This window comes from Tenrec ecaudatus, chromosome 6 (assembly GCF_050624435.1).
Source record: "Tenrec ecaudatus isolate mTenEca1 chromosome 6, mTenEca1.hap1, whole genome shotgun sequence".
Classification (NCBI taxonomy): Eukaryota; Metazoa; Chordata; class Mammalia; order Afrosoricida; family Tenrecidae; genus Tenrec; species Tenrec ecaudatus.
The window spans coordinates 49,233,779-49,252,634 of NC_134535.1; the positions used below are offsets into that span (position 1 = coordinate 49,233,779).

The 18,856-nt window shown below is 37.9% G+C and overlaps 1 protein-coding gene across 1 annotated transcript in view; it reads right to left on the minus strand.

The window, feature by feature from the left end:
• The window catches only part of OTOGL (otogelin like), a 168,234-nt gene that overhangs the window by 135,888 nt on the left and 13,490 nt on the right, over window positions 1-18,856 (minus strand). The window contains exons 7-11 of the mRNA XM_075552752.1: window positions 18,486-18,607; window positions 12,155-12,360; window positions 8,788-8,915; window positions 8,318-8,424; window positions 1,537-1,643 (exon numbers count right to left, since the gene is read on the minus strand). Of these exons, the coding sequence (XP_075408867.1) occupies window positions 1,537-1,643; window positions 8,318-8,424; window positions 8,788-8,915; window positions 12,155-12,360; window positions 18,486-18,607 (670 nt within the window). The remainder of the gene's footprint in view (window positions 1-1,536; window positions 1,644-8,317; window positions 8,425-8,787; window positions 8,916-12,154; window positions 12,361-18,485; window positions 18,608-18,856) is intronic.

Consider the following 18,856-nt stretch of genomic DNA (forward strand, 5'->3'; position numbering starts at 1 on the left):
TTATCACAGAATTGAATATCATCTGTGAAATAAATCATTGTTTTCTTGATTGCTGCTTCCAAAGGCATTGACTGTGAGTCTACTGGAAAATGAAATCCTAATTTCAATCTTTTCTCCATTTATCGTGATGGTGCCCATTGGTTCTATTGTGAGGAATTTTGCTTTCTTTCTGTTGAACTATAATTTATACTGAAAGTTGTAATTTTGTTGAAAGCTGCTCTTTCATCTTCATCAGTAAGTGCTTCAAGTCCTCTTAATCTCCATCTAGCAAGGTTGTGTTGTATGCATATGAAAGGTTGTGAATGAGTCTTACACTAAACTTGATACGGCTTTCTTCATACAAGCCAGCTTCTAAGAGTATATGCTTCGCATATATTAAATAATGCAGTCTGGTGAAAGTATACAACCCTGACACAGACCTTCCCCGATGGTAAACCATGCAGAATCTCCTTGTTTTTTCTAAAACAAAGGTAACTTGATTTACATATAGGCTCATAAGCACTTGGTTTATGAGCTCAATTAAGTGCTTTGGAATTTCTTCCTACTTTTCATAATGAGATCAATAAGTTGTCATGATTTATACAATTGAATCTGCATAGTCTATAAAAACAAGTAAACATTGTTTGGGTCTTTTAAGCTTTTAATCAAGATTCATCTGATACCAGCAATGATATATATGCTGTGTTCCACATTCTCTTCTGAAGCTACCTTAAACTTGACAGTTCCTGTTGCGGTACTGCTGCAACTATGTTTGAATGATGTCCTCCTAACGTGACTAGCATGTGTTAATAATGAAAAGATTCGATGAATTTTGCATTCTATTGCGTCGCTTTTCTTTGGAATGGGTACAAATAGGGTTCTCTTCACTCCAGCTGTGCAGGTAGGTGTCTTCCAAATCCATAGCATAGTTGAGTGAGCACTTACAACATCGCACCCATTTATTGAAGCATCTTAATGAGCACTCCATCAGTTCCTAGAGGGTTGCTGTTTGTCAGTGTCTTCAGTGTGACTCTGGAGAAGCTCAGACTTCTATTAATATGAGGAGCGTTTCATGGCATTCTGAGGATTGACGTGTGCCTGATCCAAGACACCGTATTTTCAATCACTTCAGATGCATGTGAAAGCTGAACAATTAATGAAGAAGACTGACAATGAATTGATGCATTTGAACTATCACATTGGCAAATGGTATTGAATATGGACCGCCCGAAGTAACAAATCGGTCTTGGAAGCAGCATGACACTTAAAAACAAGAATGGTGAGATTCCTCTCTCTTACTTTGGAAATGTTATCAGGAGAGACCAATCCCTAGGAATGGGTATCTTGCTTGATAAAGTACAAAGTCAGGAAACATGCAGAATATCCTCAATGAGATGGGTGCAACAATGGGCTGAAACATAGCAACCATTACGAGGCTGGATCAGGACTAAGTCATGCTTCAGTCCGTCATTCATAGGGTTGCTATTAGACACAACTCACTTTATGGCATTTCACAAGAGCAACAACGCACAGAACTTGGAAAAGAAGAAGACATACTGCAAGCCGGAAAGTCGTCTCTCCAGTCTTGAATAGGGTGGCCAGCGTGAGAGCAGGCCCTGGCATACTCCGTGGCTGCTCGGCAGTAGGTATCATCATCATCGGTTCTGGAAAGTAAAAAAGAAAACTAAGAATCACACAGGAAATCCTGACAACAAGAATGCCTGCGAGCTCCTGGTCCCTAATAATGCTATGTGGGTGGCAAATACTTCAAAATTAACTGATATCTTTATGGCCATCCGTGTCTCATAGCCTACTAAGTACAGTAAGGTGGGAACACATACATCTGAATTTCAGCTATCAGTCTAGACTCTCAACCTGTGGGTCACGACCCCCTTGGGTCGCCCGATTCATAACAGTAGCAGAATTACAGTTATGAAGTATCAACAAGAATAATTTTATGGTTGGGGGGGTCACCACAACATGAGGAACTGTATTAACAGCCGTGACATTAGGAAGGTTGAGAACCACTTCAATAATATGACCACTTTTATTTTGAGTCAAGAGACTGCCAATCCTAATAAGGAATTATATTTTTATTTTTATGTTCTTGTCAGAATCCTGGTAACTTTTGCTCCCTTTTGTGTATTTTTTAAAATATAAAAGCACCTAATACTTTTATATTTTGAAAATTTTATTATGACAGATAAAATCCTATCACAATATCTTCAGCAACATCACAATGGGCAAAATGCTGATCTCTAAAATCTGCAGAACACTATAGAAAGAAATTGATCCAATCGAAGTGGGCAAAAGACATTAACAGATAATTCACCATAAAATACAGCCAAATGGCTCACAAATGCATGAAAAAATATCTATAGCACTAGCCATCTGGGAAAGTCAAATCAAAACAATGATGACATATCACTTTACACCTACAAGAAAAGTGCAATTAATAAAAAACAGAAAGCAACATGCTGAAGAGGGTGCAGAGAGGTTGGAATGCTCATCGAATGCCAGTGGGTCTGTAAAACATGTACAATCATGTGGAAAATGAGATAGTTGGGTTAAAATTTAACATTTTATTTGACCTGAATTTGTTTCAGTTTTTAATATTTTACTATTTTCTGCTTTGCTTCTGATTGAGGCTTTTCTGTTTGGGTGGTTTATTTTATTTTATTTCTTGTTTTTGTTTTGCATGACGTTATGTAGATGCAATCTGAAAAAGGTAAACCTATAGAGGCAGTAACCGGATTAAGAATGACCTAGGTGCATGGCCTGGGAGGTTGACGGATGGGACGGGAAGGAATGGCTAGAGAAACAATGACTAGACAAAGAGGAAGATGTTCTGAGATTGATTGTGGTGATGATTTCACACTTCTTCTTAATGTGATTGAACTAAGATGTTGTGTTATGTGTTAATTACATGCCAATAAAGTTCTTTAAAAATCAAAATAAGGGAACTTATGTTTATAGCTGTAACCCCCTCATAAGAGAAGAGGCTTGCTTTTGACATTGTCCAATAATAGCCAATTTAAGACTATTTAAGAGTATAATAAATTCACCACTTCCGTATTTTCTTAGCTTCTAAAGGCATCTCCTTGTTCTGTAGACATATTGCCATAGGAAATAAGTGTTACTGAACTTTGTGCCCTGTGTCTAAATCTTACTGTTTTCTTAAACAGGATCTAGTCACATTTTTAACATGTATAAGTGAATACTCTGTGTTCTTAGTCTAAAAATCTTTCCCATATATAAGTATACCCCTTATTTTAAATCCTATACCATTGACCACTTTAATGATATTATTATTAGAATTACCAAACGTCCTATGGAAGTAATTTTTAGTATCTCTCAGAAAGCTGCGAATGTTGCCACTGATGTGGAAAGGTGATTTTCTATATAAATCTTGGATATTCAAAGGGTTTGAGCTCCCACTTACCCGTAAGCGCTAACCTAAGAGTAATTCATTCTTACGATGGAGACCGGCTCCATGCTTAACCCTCCTGAAGGGCTCACTAAAGAGACAGGTGGTGAAGAAGGCAGAAGGCAACTGTCTCTCAGGAAAACTAGCGCCTGAGAGAAAAGCGTGTCTTGAAACTAGCAGCCATCCAAGTGAGGTGCCAGCCAGGCCCCCACAAAGGAAGCAAATCAATCGGACCTTACAATTTACAATTGTAGATAACAAAATACAAGTTCAGAAGAGGGAATTGTATTAGAGCTTAAATTCTGAGCCCCTGGTCTGCAGGTGGCTGTGGATGAGAGTAGGAGCGCAAATCCGTTTGCAGAGTCCCCACAGGGATTAAGCCTCCATTGGATTCCCTGGACCATTGGCCAGGGATGTGAGTTGCTTTAATCCCAGACAAAGCACATCAGAAAGTGGATTAAGAGAGATGTTGTCAAGTTAAATTTTAAAGTCTTATCATTTGTTTTCCCGTTGGAACCATTTTTTATTTGTTCTAATTTTTATGTTCTCCTTTCCTTCAGGTTGGAATTTTTCTGTTTTATTGTGTTATTATTGTTGGATTTTGTACTTTGGGCTTTTGTCTGATTTTCTGCGTATGAAATTCAGGATAAGTAAATCTATAGAGACAGGAGCTCGAATAATAATTTTTAGGGTCATAGAAAGGGAAATTGGGCAAAATGGAGAGCTAATAACAGTAAGTACAAAAATGAAAAAAAATTCTAAAATTGATTTTAAAGATCGACCAAACTCACTGACATCGAACCAATAATGACTCATAGAGCCCCTGTGGGTTACCAAACTATAACTGTTTATGGGAATAGAAAGTCGTCTTTCTCCCACAGAGCTCTGGTGGTTTGGAACTGCTGACCATGTGGCTCGCAGTCCAACGTATAACCACTACACTACAAGGGTTCCTTCCTACAACTGATAGTGATGGTTATTATTCAACTCTTTTTAATATATTAAAATTATTTAATTGTATGGTACATGAAGTACATGGCAATAATTGGTTAATTCATATCTGCTTAGCTACCATAACGGTTTTGCCATTTCAAAAATCCTATCACAACAAAAGCACAAAATACGATACTTTTTTATAGCCCACATAGAGGCTAAAAATCAAAAAATTGTAGCACTCAATTATATTATTTTCATTGGTCCTTAAAGGTTCTTATAAAGATCTTCCAAAGCATTTGTGAAACATCAAGTAAGTAGATTTTAACTTGATATTTAAAATTAGATTTTGAATTATCTCAAACTTAACTTGCTAAAGCTAATTACTTTCATAACCTCTTTCCAAAGTAAACCATCTTATTTTAATAATCACTTTCTAAACTACTCCAAACAATCTTTTATTATAAGAGTTTGATGAATTCCCAAAGCAGATTAACAGGGTACCTATAAAATAAGCAGGATTTATAAAAAGTAGTGGGCTTGCTTTTCAATCCAAGCCAAACTCAAAATTGAACAGTCACATGTCCTACAAGATAATGACCTTGAGAATGATGGGGGTGTGTGTGTGTGAACCTTAACATTTTCAGTATCTCTATTGTACAAGCTATCATCTCAAACAGCACTTATCCTGGGCTACTGTAACTGGAGTCGTGCAGCTTATCTAGTACAATTAACTGAGATTTAAGAAGAAAAAGGATCGAGTATATAAGCTTCAAAAAATATTCTAAACCCCCAGACAAGAAAAGTCTCTTTGTAAAACAGTGTAAGCTATTTTTTTAATTCCTGGAAAGATATTAAGTTTATGAATTCTCAGAATGAGTGTGTTGCTTCCTACAATTTCTTGGTGGGTTTGAAAATTGGCAAAGCAACTGAATATTGGTTTGGAAAAGCAATGTCACTATTCCTAAAATAGCTATCATACATTGTTTTTGTCTACGTTACTTTAGGCATTGCATTAGCCACATTGCAAGCAAAATTTCATTTTAAAACTTGCAACTATTGGACAAGGAAAATAGTATTATCCTAATCTACTAAGGGGAAAATAATCTTTTTATATTTTGAGAACTACATTTGATAGGGAAAATAAGCACTAACAAATCTAACTCAAAATCAAACTCCCTGCCATCCAGGCAATGCTGACTCATAGCAAAACCATAGGACATGGGAGAACTGCTCCTGTGAATTTCCAAGACTGTAACTCTTCTTGGCGCATCTTTCTCCAAAAGAGTGACTAGGGAATTCAAAGGACTGACCTTGCAGTTCACAGCTCAACACACAGCCACGATGCCACCGGGCTCCCTACTAACTAGCAGAGGTTTCAAATTCAATTCACTTTAGCTTGGCAAAACTGTAGTCACTCCTTGCTGCTGAGCAGAGCTGTCACAGCAGGCTCAAAAGCAGAAATGATTGTGGGGATGGTGCCGGATCGGGTCATGTTGCTTCTATTGCACACAAAGTCTCTAGGAGTTGAAATGATATCAACAGCTTCTAACAACCACAGCAGGTTTGTCATTATTCGAAGCAGAAACAGAAGAGCTTAATTTCAGAGATTACTGCTGAGTCATCTTTCGGTTCCACGTCAAAGGCCATCTCTTCTGGCGGGCACTCCTGGTAGTTGCTGGGGAGGAACAGGTCCTAACTCGTTGTTTCTCCAACGGGCAGCACAAGTCCCAGCTCCAAATAGATCTCAGGGGGAAATATAAAAAAGAGTTGCTGGGGAGGGATTCTGACGCCTGGCCCCCCAGATGTGTCAGAATATAAATATTCTCCAAAATGTTTCTAGTGACTGAATTTTCAGAAGTCGATCATCAGGTCTTCATTTGTGGTGCCCGTGGGTGGACCCAACCTCCAACTTGTAGGATAATAACCAATATATTAACTACGTGTACAGGCCAGAAGCTCCATTTGTGTTGAATTTATTTTAATATATTTTGTCATCAAACAGAAAAGTATTATATTTTCAGATGAGTCACCTGTTCATTCTCGTGGTATGACATCCTTGTGAGGCAGGTCCCTAAGAGAGAAATGAAGGGAACGTCCTCTAACAGAAGCAATGTACAGGTAGGGCGAGTCCCTGGGGAAATTCGGAAGCAACTTCTCACTTCCCTTTTATAGATATCTATGTAGTCCATGATGCCCTCCTTTGAGATTACATGTCTGACGTGCACCCAAATCCTGCCTCTCCTCTTCAAGCGTATCTCTTAAGTCATCCAAGTTTTGCTAGCAAAAGAGGCTTCCCAAATAAAACTGCTTTTATTTGTCCAAAGGAAAGCATTGGTTTCAGAAATCCAAAGCCTAAAGCTAAATATTTCAAAAGATGTTAATTTCTTAATGATGGCATTGGAAATGTAAGTGTGGTAGAGACTTGTCCTCTAATATAGCCACTCAACTCTCTTCAGTCTTAGAACCTCCAAGTTTTCACTGAGCATCCATGTGGCTATTTAGCCAAAGACAGCAGTTTCCCATCTCATCTGCATCTATGTAGGGGCATGCTTTAAAGTTCTCTCCAGAGGTCTAGAAGTGACTGTGGTACACAAAATTTCAAAATCATTTCTAAAATGTTTTCAGCCTTCTACTTCATTTTTTTCTAATGATAAGTGCTGAAATGATGAAGGAATAGTGGAGGGCCAGTTTTGATTATGAGAGAAATATAAAAGTTCAATTTCATTTTAGACACTTGCTTTGAATATTACAGCAGGCAAACAATATTCTAATAAAGGGAAGATAACTTTCCTGAGCATACCAAATGCTACTTCGCCTCAGTCTACTAAGCAAATGGGTGGTAAAGTCAATAATGATGAGGCAAGTAACGAAATTATTGGAGAATTGTCCAAGTCACTGGGGTAAGTGCAGGTTTGAATTCTATTTTCAGATTTAGTAAGAGCCATTGTCTACTCTCCCTAGACCAAATCAAAACTGTTGGCATCCAGTTGAATCCAACTCATGGTGACTCCACGTGTGAGAAAAGAGAGATCTGCCACATGGGGGGTTCTTGGTAATCTGCAGTTCCCTCTGAACCGTTGAGTGGTTTTGAACCACCAAGTTTTAGGTGGAAAACAAACCATTTTCACCACCCAGAGGCTGACTTTGATAAACTTAAACTTTTTAGCAGGTATCAAAGACATCATTTAAAGAGTTTCCCTCACCTAAAACCTAGTCTGATCTTTTACAAGATAGTTTTCCATGTATCCTTAACATTTATCAAATGTCTTTTTAAAAAAAGCGTACATGTGAACATTTCTTGAAGTATCATTAAACTTCCAAGATGGCTAATTCTATATACTTATAAGATTTAAGATTAAAATAGAACAGTAAAATAAAGTTTATTTCAATAATGGATAATTTGTGGCCTCTACATTGATGAAAAGATTAGATTGGTCTCATTGAATTTTTTCTCTTAGTGAGTCATCGATTTCAGGTGTTAACCTGAGATCCACAGAGACCTTAATGAGAACACAAGAGTCTGTGATCTTGGATGAGTAAAAGACAATATCTTTATTTTCACTAATCTCTGACTGAAATTTAGCATCCCTTCGATTATGTGTATAGGCAGCACATCACAATGTTATCAGCAGAATTTATGACTTTGTCACCAACAGAAATCATAAATAATTTTATCTCTTTAAAGTTGTCAGAAATATATCAAAATATCATTTATGCTTATCACTATGTCAAATAACAGTAATTACAAGGACTTAGGTGCATTTGAAAAAATCACTGAGAGGATATCAAAGGTACATTTATATTATGATTTTCATAATATAATTTAGTGCATTTTAGAGCTTTACTCTGAATAAGAGTTATAGACGGCTCTAGGCTCCCAAAATGTTCATTGGCAAAAAAATGATTAAGACCCAAAGGAGTAGATTCATACACTTAGGACAAAACTTTATTGCAAATACCAAGCACTTCACTTACTTGCAAAGATCATTAACACAGCTGGCAATATACAAATATGGATCAATATATTCATGGCAGCTGAGAAAGGGGAACTGCAACAGTATCTGACACTTGAAGAAGATGGCCTATGCAGAAAAAGATACAGTCACCAAAACGCATTCAATGAGGGGGTGTGCTCTGATCTCCCCTAGTAGTCTATTGTAACACTCTTAGTTATTACCAGAAAAGACGGGGCAATGTATTCTTATGAATAGCAACCAACACTTTAAGTTCATATTTTCATAATCAGTATTGCTTTCATACGCTCATTATATTCACGATTTCTGTAATAACCTTAAACGTATTCTCTGTTGCTATCACATTTCTTTGATTTAATCGTCTAGAATTACATTGAATTCTCACTAAAGTTGCTTAATGAGGACTACAAAAATAGTTTACATGGTTTTGTTAGGCTCAGTGTGCTCAACTTTGGTTTTCAAAAAATTTACCTCAAATGCTGGCATTCCACTTGAGCATGGACTTGGAAAATCTGAGGGCGTGGGCACACATTTGGTAGCGTCTGGAGTTTGCACCATCCAGCTACTTGCAAACATGGCAATGTCCTCTGTGTAGTCCTCTGTCACACACAAACACACATGCACACCCAAGAATAGGTGTATGAGCTCAGTCTCCACATAGTTTTTCAGCATGAACTCTCCGATCAGAAAGAGAAACTCAAAACACTTTATAATTAACCAATGATATCAGATGATATCACTTTCACATAAAAACATATTGAATGAAGCATAAGTACCCAATAAAATTATCCCTCCCAAAAAGCAAACTGCAATAAAACAAGATTAGGAAAGTGTGAAAATGGGAAGATGTGACATACATGGCAAAGTGCAAGTTAGCCAAAAAGGAGTTTATGTTGGAGAGAGGAGGGAAGATAATCATAATATCAAGAAACATGAGTAAAATCTTGGTGGGAGATTGCTTCAACTGCCCTCTCACTCTATTGGATGCTCCTCAGAATCTTACTGAAACCAAGCTTCTTTTTTGGGTCCTCTGATATTAAAAAAAAGTCTAGTTCGTGAGCCCTTGCAGAAATTTCAGAAGATAATCACATAGATGATTAAAGACTAGAAAAGACACCTAGTGACATGAAAACTAAAAAGTGGTGAATCCATTTCATTGGAATATGATGAACAGAGTTTCCTAGATATGCTGGGGACAAAGTCCATGTATGAAGAAGCATGCAGCTTGTACCAGCATTCTTTACGGAGACAGTAGCAAACCAGTGGTTGGGAGATGAACTCTCAGGTTCTAATTGTCTCAGCGGCTGGCCCATCAGAACAAGTTCAGGACCTGAACCGTGAAATTAATTCTGCCCGAATTGAGCCAAAGACAGAATCTCAAATCTTAAGAACTTGGCTGAATCAAGCAAAATGGCATTTTAAAGTTCCATTTAAGCCAATAAATCTTCTGATTTGCACTTCAGGTGCTCTACAACACAGATTTACATGGTCATAAAGTCTACCATTGGGTACAACCTATGACAACACAGGAATTAAGTATCTCTGTACCACCTACATTATGCCTGCCTCTCTTCTGAAGTCAAGGTTTCTCCATATTCCCTCACATCTTCAAGTTGGGAAGATATTGTCCCATGCTACCATCAATTGGGTAGATTGGGCTATTCTCTCTTAGTAAAAAATCCTAAAAGTTAGCATCAGAGAGCCTGAAAGCCTCTGGCTCCGTCCTATATTCATCATTGTTGACTCTGACTCTGCTTCACTGTGCTCCAGCAACCCTGGCTTTCTGCTGCTCTTTCCAATACCCAAGTTCATTCCTAAAACCATTTGTTGTCAAATCATTCCTGATTCAGGACAACACAGATGTGTGAGAGTAGAATTGTGCTCCAAAGGGTTTTTAGTGGCTGAGTTTTTTAAAGTAAATCACCAGATCTTTCTTCCGAGGCACCTGAGTGGGCTCCACTTCCAATGTCACTTAACTAGTGAATTAACAATGTTCACCACTCTGTGACTCCAGTCCTTTCCTCGGGTCATTTAAGCAGCTTCTCTAGATGACTTCCTTAAAGAGGCCTCCGCAGCCACAGGGTCTAGATTACTACTGACCACACTCTTCTATCACGCTTTATCCCTTGTCCCATTTGCCTTTATCATGGCTGTTATGGATCATTACAATGTGATTTCCATTTGTTTGCCTCTTTATTTTACGCTTCACTGCAATATATACTGCATGCATAGAGGGAGCTTGTCAAAGTTGTTCTACTGTTTGAATCCTAGTTTACTGCCTGGAATCTAGTTAGGGTTCAAAATCCATTCAAAATTAGGGAATGAATACATGATGACAATTTTTGCAATCAATATTCACTAATTATAGTATTAGCATCCTAGAGCTTTCAAATGCTTTTGGCCCACTTACCGCATTATCCCAAACACTGATGAATATCTTACACATTGAACTGATTCCAGGTCTGTTCTAATATATTATTTAAACAGTTTTAAAGTAAATTTACCAATCAAATTTTATTTTAAAACATCATTTCAAATCTTCAGAACTAGAAACATTTCCCAAAGGTTCACTTATTTCAATATTTATGCTGAAATTTAAGTGTTGCTAAACAGTGGCAATCCTTTTGGAGTTAATATTAATTATAGCACTTGAACCACATATTTAGCTATTTTCATTATGTTGTATAAATGAGTCACAAAGTTTGTAATTATTACTAGAGCTTAAACAATATCAAGTAGCTACATGGATTCCACTAAAATAAAATTAGAATGCCTTGAATAAAACATGCTATAAGAGAAATAATGTATTGTCCACTGTTGAGCGTAAAAGGGAGGCAATACGAATCACAGGCTGGGAAACAAGAGCGCGCCATGGCTTGGGTGTAGAATTGGATATGAATTTTAGCGCTACATTTCTCAACTAGAACACAAATTAAAATCTAATAGTCACATAACTTCTAAAAGCCTCGTTTCTCTGTAAAGTCTTCTCTGAAGAATGAGAAGGTGTACACAGAAAAATGAGGAAAACCTCTGCACTCCATAGCATTCAATCAATTTTTGGTCACCAAATATTTATCTAATCAGCAAAATAAAGATGTATTTTAATAAAACACTAGATCTCTTAGTGTCAATACAGTTTATCTACAGATACTTCATAATGGGAGAAAATCTGAGGGTAGGTTCTAGTCACAGGCAGAGTAATTGTAAATCGAGATTTTATCCTATTCCACTGTGTACCAAACAACATGTTGGAGAAGCGGAAATCTCTCTTTAGACTCCTCCCACGTACTCCGTGCCTTTCTCATTTGCTTCCTGACATACTCCCCCATCAATAATCCACCAACTATTCAAGACATTACAATTTTCAAATTGTTGTTCAGGTTCCATAATCTTGCTCACATGCCATTACCTTTATTTGTGGAATTTTATTTTCAGCCATTTAATTTATTCTTGTAAAACTAGAAGCTAAACAGTGTTTTTCCGGAAGAAGACACATTTGCTCCTAACTGGATTTGAATCCCTAGAAAATTAACCTTAGAGGCAGGAGTCTTTCTTTGGTTCACTGATGGATATCACAAGTTTCTGACCTGAAGTAAATGCTCGATCGGCACTTACTATATAAGTGAATCCTGTACCTTAATTTACCAAGTGTACACTAGCTCCTGGTTTTCAGAAATGACACTTTTGTTTTCTAATTTATGCTGAGTTTAAAATCACACAAGTAGGCAAGTGGCTAATCTTACCCAATGAAGACAAGTCTTCTTTCTGTGTGCGAATAGCCGGCATGCTGAAAGCGGATTCTAGAGAGCACCTACACAGTCGAGCCCCAGTTACTCACCCTGCTGAACTACAAAATCATCCGACTGAATGCCATTGCAGTTTCCACACAGGCCACAAGATTTCCCTCTATGCATCTCAGACAGCTTGAGGTAGATTCCAGATATTCCATCCCAAGCCAAAGAAAAGCCAAAGGTCGTTTTCACCAGAATGTAGTCAGCCAGTTTCTCAATGAAAACCTGTCCAATTGTCTGAGGCAAAGATAAACTTGGAAAAACAAGAACAAAAGTAATCTAAGAATTATGGTGAAGGTTCATTGCAAGTGATCAATTTTTTCAAAGATAACTAAACAAAAGAACATTACTCCTCATAATTATGAATCTTCCAGGCAACGAACTACAGGACATATGGAGTTTTTGAAAAGTTCAACATCGAAGTAGGAATTTCTGAAAGGAAACGATGCCTGTTCCCCTTACTGGGGAATGACGTTAAAACCTTGTGCTTCCTTCAACAAACCAAATGCACACTGCCACTGAATAGCAATGAAAATTGGCATCTGGAAAGGAACCCTGCCTACGAAGGATAATGAGAGGGAGAATTGAATTATTCTTCCACTAGAGAGTTAAAATATAACAATGCAGCTCAGCAATTTTGAAATAAGGACAAACAATAGTCAAAAATTGTAAGCAGATTGTTCCAATTCTGGCTTTGTTTAATTGTCTTTTAAACTTGGCTGTACAGAAATAACAACTTCTGTCTCCAAAAGGTCACCTTGGTTTCCCAAAAGAAAAGTGTCTAGAATGATTCATTATAATTCACATGTGTTTAATGCTGTAACGTATGAGATTATTAGAAATAGAAAGGATCTTGTCATGACTCACTCTCTGCCATTAAGTTGATTCCCCCTCATAGCAACCCAGAGGGCACGTAAGAACTGTCCCAGCAGGTTTCCAAGACTGTAACTTTTGATGTTTTTAATCATTTTGTTGGGGGCTCTTACATCTTTTTTTAATCATTTTATTAGAGGATCTTATAGCTTTTATCACAATCCATACATCCATCTATTGTGACAAGCACATTTGTGCATTTGTGGCCCTCATCATTCTCAAAACATGTGCTTTCTACTTGACCCCTTAGTACCAGCTCATTTCCCACCCTCCCTCCCTCATGAACCCTTGGTAATTTATAATTTTTTGTCATGTCTTATATTGACTGCTGTCTCTCTTCAATCACTTTTCAGTTGTTCATCTCCCTGGGAGGAGGTTATATGTAGATCATTATGATAGGTTCCCCCTTTGTTCCCCCCACCTTCTCCTTCCCCTTCTGATATTGCTACTCCCATTGTTGTTCCTGAAGGTTTATCTGTCGTGGATTCTGTGTTGAGAACTTTTTTTCCCCTCAAGGTTCTGTCAATACATTTTTTTCCTATTTAAATCATTTTATTGGGGGCTCATACAACTCCTATCACAATCCATACACCCATGCATTGTATCGAGGACGTTTGTACACTTGTTGCCATCATCATTTTCGAAACATTTTCTTTCTACTTAAACCGTTAATATCCGCTCTTCATTTTTTCTCTCCTTCCCCAGCCCACCTCTCTCACAAACCCTTGATAATTTATAAATTATTAATATTTTCTCATGCCTTACACTGTCCAACATCTCCCTTCACCCACTTTTCTGTAGTCTCTTCCCCAGGTAGGGATCAGTTTCTGCTTTCTACCCCACCTTCCCCTGCCCCTCCTGATATCACTACTCTCATTATTGGTCCTGAGAGGTTTATCTGTCCTGGATTCCCTGTTTCCAGTTCTTTTCTGTACCAGTGTATGTCTTCTGGGCTAGACGGATTTGTAAGGTGGTATTGGGATCATGATAGTGGGAGGAAGCATTAAAGAACTAGAGGAAAGTTGTATGTTTCATTGTTGCTATACTGCACCCTGACTGGCTTGGCTCTTACCCGCAACTCTTCTCTAAGGGAATGTCTAGTTGCCTACAGATGGGCTTTGGGTCTCCACTCTGCACTCCCCCTCATTCACAATGATATGATTTTTGTTCTTTGATGCCTGATACCTGATCCCTTCAACACCTCGTGATCACACAGGCTGGTGTGCTTCTTCCAAGTGGGCTTTGTTGCTTCTCAACTAGATGGCCAATTGTTTACCTTCAAGCCTTTAAGATCCCAGATGTTATATCTTTAGATAGCACCATCTGCTTTCCTCACCACATTTGCTTAAGCACCCACTTTGTCTTCAGTGGTTAGCATCATGTAATGCCAGTTTAATAGAACAAAGTGTTCTTGCATTGCAAAGTGCTTGAGTGGAGGCCCAATGTCCTTCTGCTACCTTAATACTAAACCTATAAATATATGCACATAGCTCTATTTCCCCATCGTCAATATAAATATATTTATATATGTACATGCTGTATTTAGACCTCTATAAATGCCCTTTGCTTCCTACTTCTTTCCTCTATTTCCTTTTACTTTCCTCTTGTCCCACTATTGTGCTCAGCCTTCATTTGGGTTTCAGTAATTTCTCTCCATTACATTGATCAAGGACAATGTTGAGAGGTCTTATCTGCACCAGTGTTCATACTGTGGTCTAGTCAGATTTGTAAGGTAGAATTGTGGTCAAAGCACTAGAGGAAAGTTCTATGTTTCATGAGTGCTATACGGCACCCTAACTGGCTCTTCTCATCCTTGTGACCGTTCTGTAAGGGAATGTCCAATTATCTACAGATGGGCTTTGTGTCTCCACTCCGCACACATTGATATGATTTTTTGTTCTGAGTCTTTGATGCCTGATACCTGATCCCATCGATACCTCATGATCACAAAGGCTATGAAGACCGTAACTCTTTATGTGAGTAGAAATCCTCAAGATATTGTATTCATAATTTTTTAACTGGGTACCATTTGGCCTACTTGATCATGAAGAACATTTAAACTCTTGATTCAGTGTCTACTCTTTTCATCATACACAAGAATGTCCACATGAAACAAAAGTGAGAGACCCATAGGACCTGAAGAAAACCAAACAATTGGGCATTGTAAAGGCAAATCACCTAGAATATTCGTGAAACAGCCCTGCTCTCCTCCCATTCATGAAAATTGTAAAAATAGATAGCGATCATGATTAAAGAAATGGTAAAACAATCATTTTTCTTAAGCTGGTCAAGCTAAATGATAATTATAAACTATAGTGTGTGTTAGGAGAGAGGTTAGTGAGTATGTTCACACATGTTTTCAAAATTTCAAGTTAATGAATTCCTTTCCTGACAAAGCACAACTACATGAAACTAAAATACTCTCTGACAGAGGAGTAATCTCCACAGAAACAATTAAGCAGGCCTCTATGTGCCCACGCACACACACAAAAAAATGTTTTTAGGTCATGATTGGTAGAAAATAACATTTTAATTGGAGCAGAAGTTTAGATTGGAGAATAAGTCAGAAGAGCCTAGCTTGGTGCTCGTCCTAAGTGCCGTCAAGTCATGTCTGACTCCCAGCAACCATCTGTTCGACAGGCACAGTGCTGCCCAGTCCTGCACCAGCCTCCCAATCACCCCTCGGTTTGAGCCCACTCTCGTAGCCACGCGTCGTCCATCAGTCTCACAGAGTGCCTCTGCTCTGTTGCTAACCTTCTACGTTTCCAAGAACAGTGTCCTTGTCCAGGGACTGGCTTCTCTTAATAACATGGCCGGAGTACTGGTTTCTCCTAACGTCCAATCCAAGACAATCTCTTGCCATCACTGCCTCGATGGCACATCTGAGTATACTTTGTCAACACAAATATATCCCTCCTTCTGGCAGTCCCTGGTATGGAGCCCGGGTGGCGTCCTGGGTGTGTGTTAGGCTGCCTCATCTGCAGTTGAAAACCAGCAGCATCTGCACAGGAGGAAGACTGGGCTTTCTCCTCTGGTAAACTTTCTACTCCGTAAACAGTTACAGTCTGGGAAACCCACAGGGAGTCGCTGTGAGTCAGCAAGGACTCAATGCCGTGAGAGACTAGCCCATGGTATATCTGATATTTTTTGCCATTAACACATGTGCTATAACATATTGTGATTATAAATATAAGGAATTCATAATAAGAGTCTGTATAAGGTAATAATGAAGAAACATCAATTAGAGTTTTCCAGTTTATCAAAACTCTCTAAGATTACAGCAGTTAAAAGTAGAGCATGTTTATAATGATATTTCATAATAATGAGATATTAATTATATGACAGTATAGTTTTTCAGTTGTAGATTTTTGTTTTCTCATTTTGTTACTTCCACAGTAAATCTGATTAAATATATAAGTTTTAAAAAACAAAGGTAAATAACTATAATTGTCCCGAAGTAATTTCAGAAGATTGATAATACATTAAGTTATTGATTATTTCATTATTCAAAGTTTTGCATTTATGGCTATGACAAAAAAACGATTATCTGACTGTTTTGCACATACCTACAACCTACGTATGGCAGTAGTGAACACCACAGTGGATGGGCTCGGTAAGGTTATGTGTCGGATTGGCTGCATCATGGTTCTCGTGGGTTGGCTGTTTTGTACTGATATGATCATACTCCATTTTGTGATCTGATGTGATCATCCTAAATTTTTACATAATGCCTATTTTTGCATATCAATCTGGTCTTTGGAACTTAGCTGTATCAGTAAGTGAAGAATGGACATGGTTAAAATTGGGTAATTTGCAATGTGCCTAAAAAAATCCTAGGCAACCTATGAAGAAACATTAAAACTGTAAACTAACATTTCTGTATCACCTATGAGTTTGACCCTAGACCAGCTATCACATTAGTATAAGCAACTTACCTGAATAATAATAATCTTTCCATCATAAATCATACTTCTGGGAATCCTAAAGAATTGCTTTCTATGGATTAACTTAAATATCATGATCTAGACTTTACAAAGGATTAGTAGACTTTTAAAAAAACTATTTGAAAGGCATTTTTTATTATTCGTATTTAACAAATAAGATAATTTTAAATGGCCAGATATTGCCCAAAATCTCATATACCAAACCCAAACACACTGCCATCAAGTCAATTCTGACTGGTAGCAACTGCCCTGGTGTCACAGTGGTTAGTGTTGAGCTACAATCTGCAAAGTCAGCAGTTCAAAACCACCAGCAGCTCTGCGAGACAAAGACCAGACTCACAAGCAGTCTCACAAGCAGGTCCAGTCGCAGAAGCCCACCAGGCAGTTCTACCTGTTCTATAGGGACTCTCAGAGTCGGGATTGACTCGATGGCAGTGGAAAAAGTGACTTGGCATAGCATCTCTGAGACTGGGAATCTTTACAGGAGCAGACAGTCTGCTCTTTCTCCCATGAACAGCTGGTGAATTCAAACCACTTGTTGCCAACCCACAGTGCCATAGGAACCTAAATTATTATTAGAGTCAGCTCCAGGAAATATGCATCTAATGCACACTATCTTCCTATTCAAATGGCTAAACTGTCTTGTAAAAGAAAATGAGATGTGTAGGACCCAAGACAAATAAAATCTGTCCCTAGGAGACAGAGGAACTTCTCTGGGCTTCCTGATGGCGACACACCCTGAACTGGTGTCTGGCTCTCCTGCTGTTTACTCCAGATCACTCTCTGCTACCTCTGGCGGCCTCTGAGGATTATAAACGCAGAAGCACGGCATCATGTATCAGTAAGGCCTCTGCACGGCAAGGAATACCTATGGTGCAAACTTGAACGTGAATTCTCAAGGAATTTGCTTTTTCTAAAATTACCCAGATAGGTAATACTTAAAATTGAGTATTTCTTTACAAATTCTTTGATGGATTGGTAAACCATTCCATGGTATTCAAGACATTTAAAGCTTGCTGTCAAATAAACAAATAGTCTCTTCTCCAAAACTCTCAGGTCATATTCTTAGCAGATAGAAATCTGGGAAGTCCACTTCTCTCCAATCCTACTCAGGAAGGGTAGTTTCTCATTGGATTTCAGTCTTTCTTAGAAAACTGATGGAGAATCTCAGTGGGCACGCAAACCTCAATCACACAAATTTGGAAAGGAGGAGGAAGAAAGAATGTGGAGAGAGAGAAGGGCAGGGAAGGAAGAAAGCAAAAATAATCAAAGAGACTAAGGATGAAGATTTCTCCTGAATCTCTCTTAGAAAAGGATGTGACAATTCAAGCTCTACTACAATACATAATTTTATCCTACACAAACATCAGAAAGGTTATTTAGATTTTGGCCGATGCCATTGGTCGCAGAGTCTTCTGAAATTCTAATTTTTTTTATAACTTCAAAGTTACTGTTGAAGAATACATCCTCTCTTCCTAGTCTTGACACTTTATTTTCAGACTGAAATATTCAAAAATTAAAATTTAGTGGGGTTTATTTGACTATCATTACCAGAACTTACCTCATTCCATTCTTTTTGATTTCGTGGCCATAAATTCTAATTTCTTCCTGGTTTGAAAAGAACAAGCTGATTGACCGATGACAGGAATACACTGAACCGTGGCATTTAGGGCTATTATGAACCTGAAGGGGAGAGGGAAAGCTTATAGATTTTAATTTGAATTCATATAAAGCCACAATAAGCATTTACAGTTTTAAAGATTAACTACACTAATTAAAGATTGAATGAAACTACAAAATATATCTAAGATCCAGAGGAAGATGTCTAGACAGAAATGCATGAATCCATTCAAAAAGATAACTCTTGATTGATAATTCTAATATTACTCTTGACCTTTCCCTGAATTAACCAAATTTTCCACAAAAGAAGTG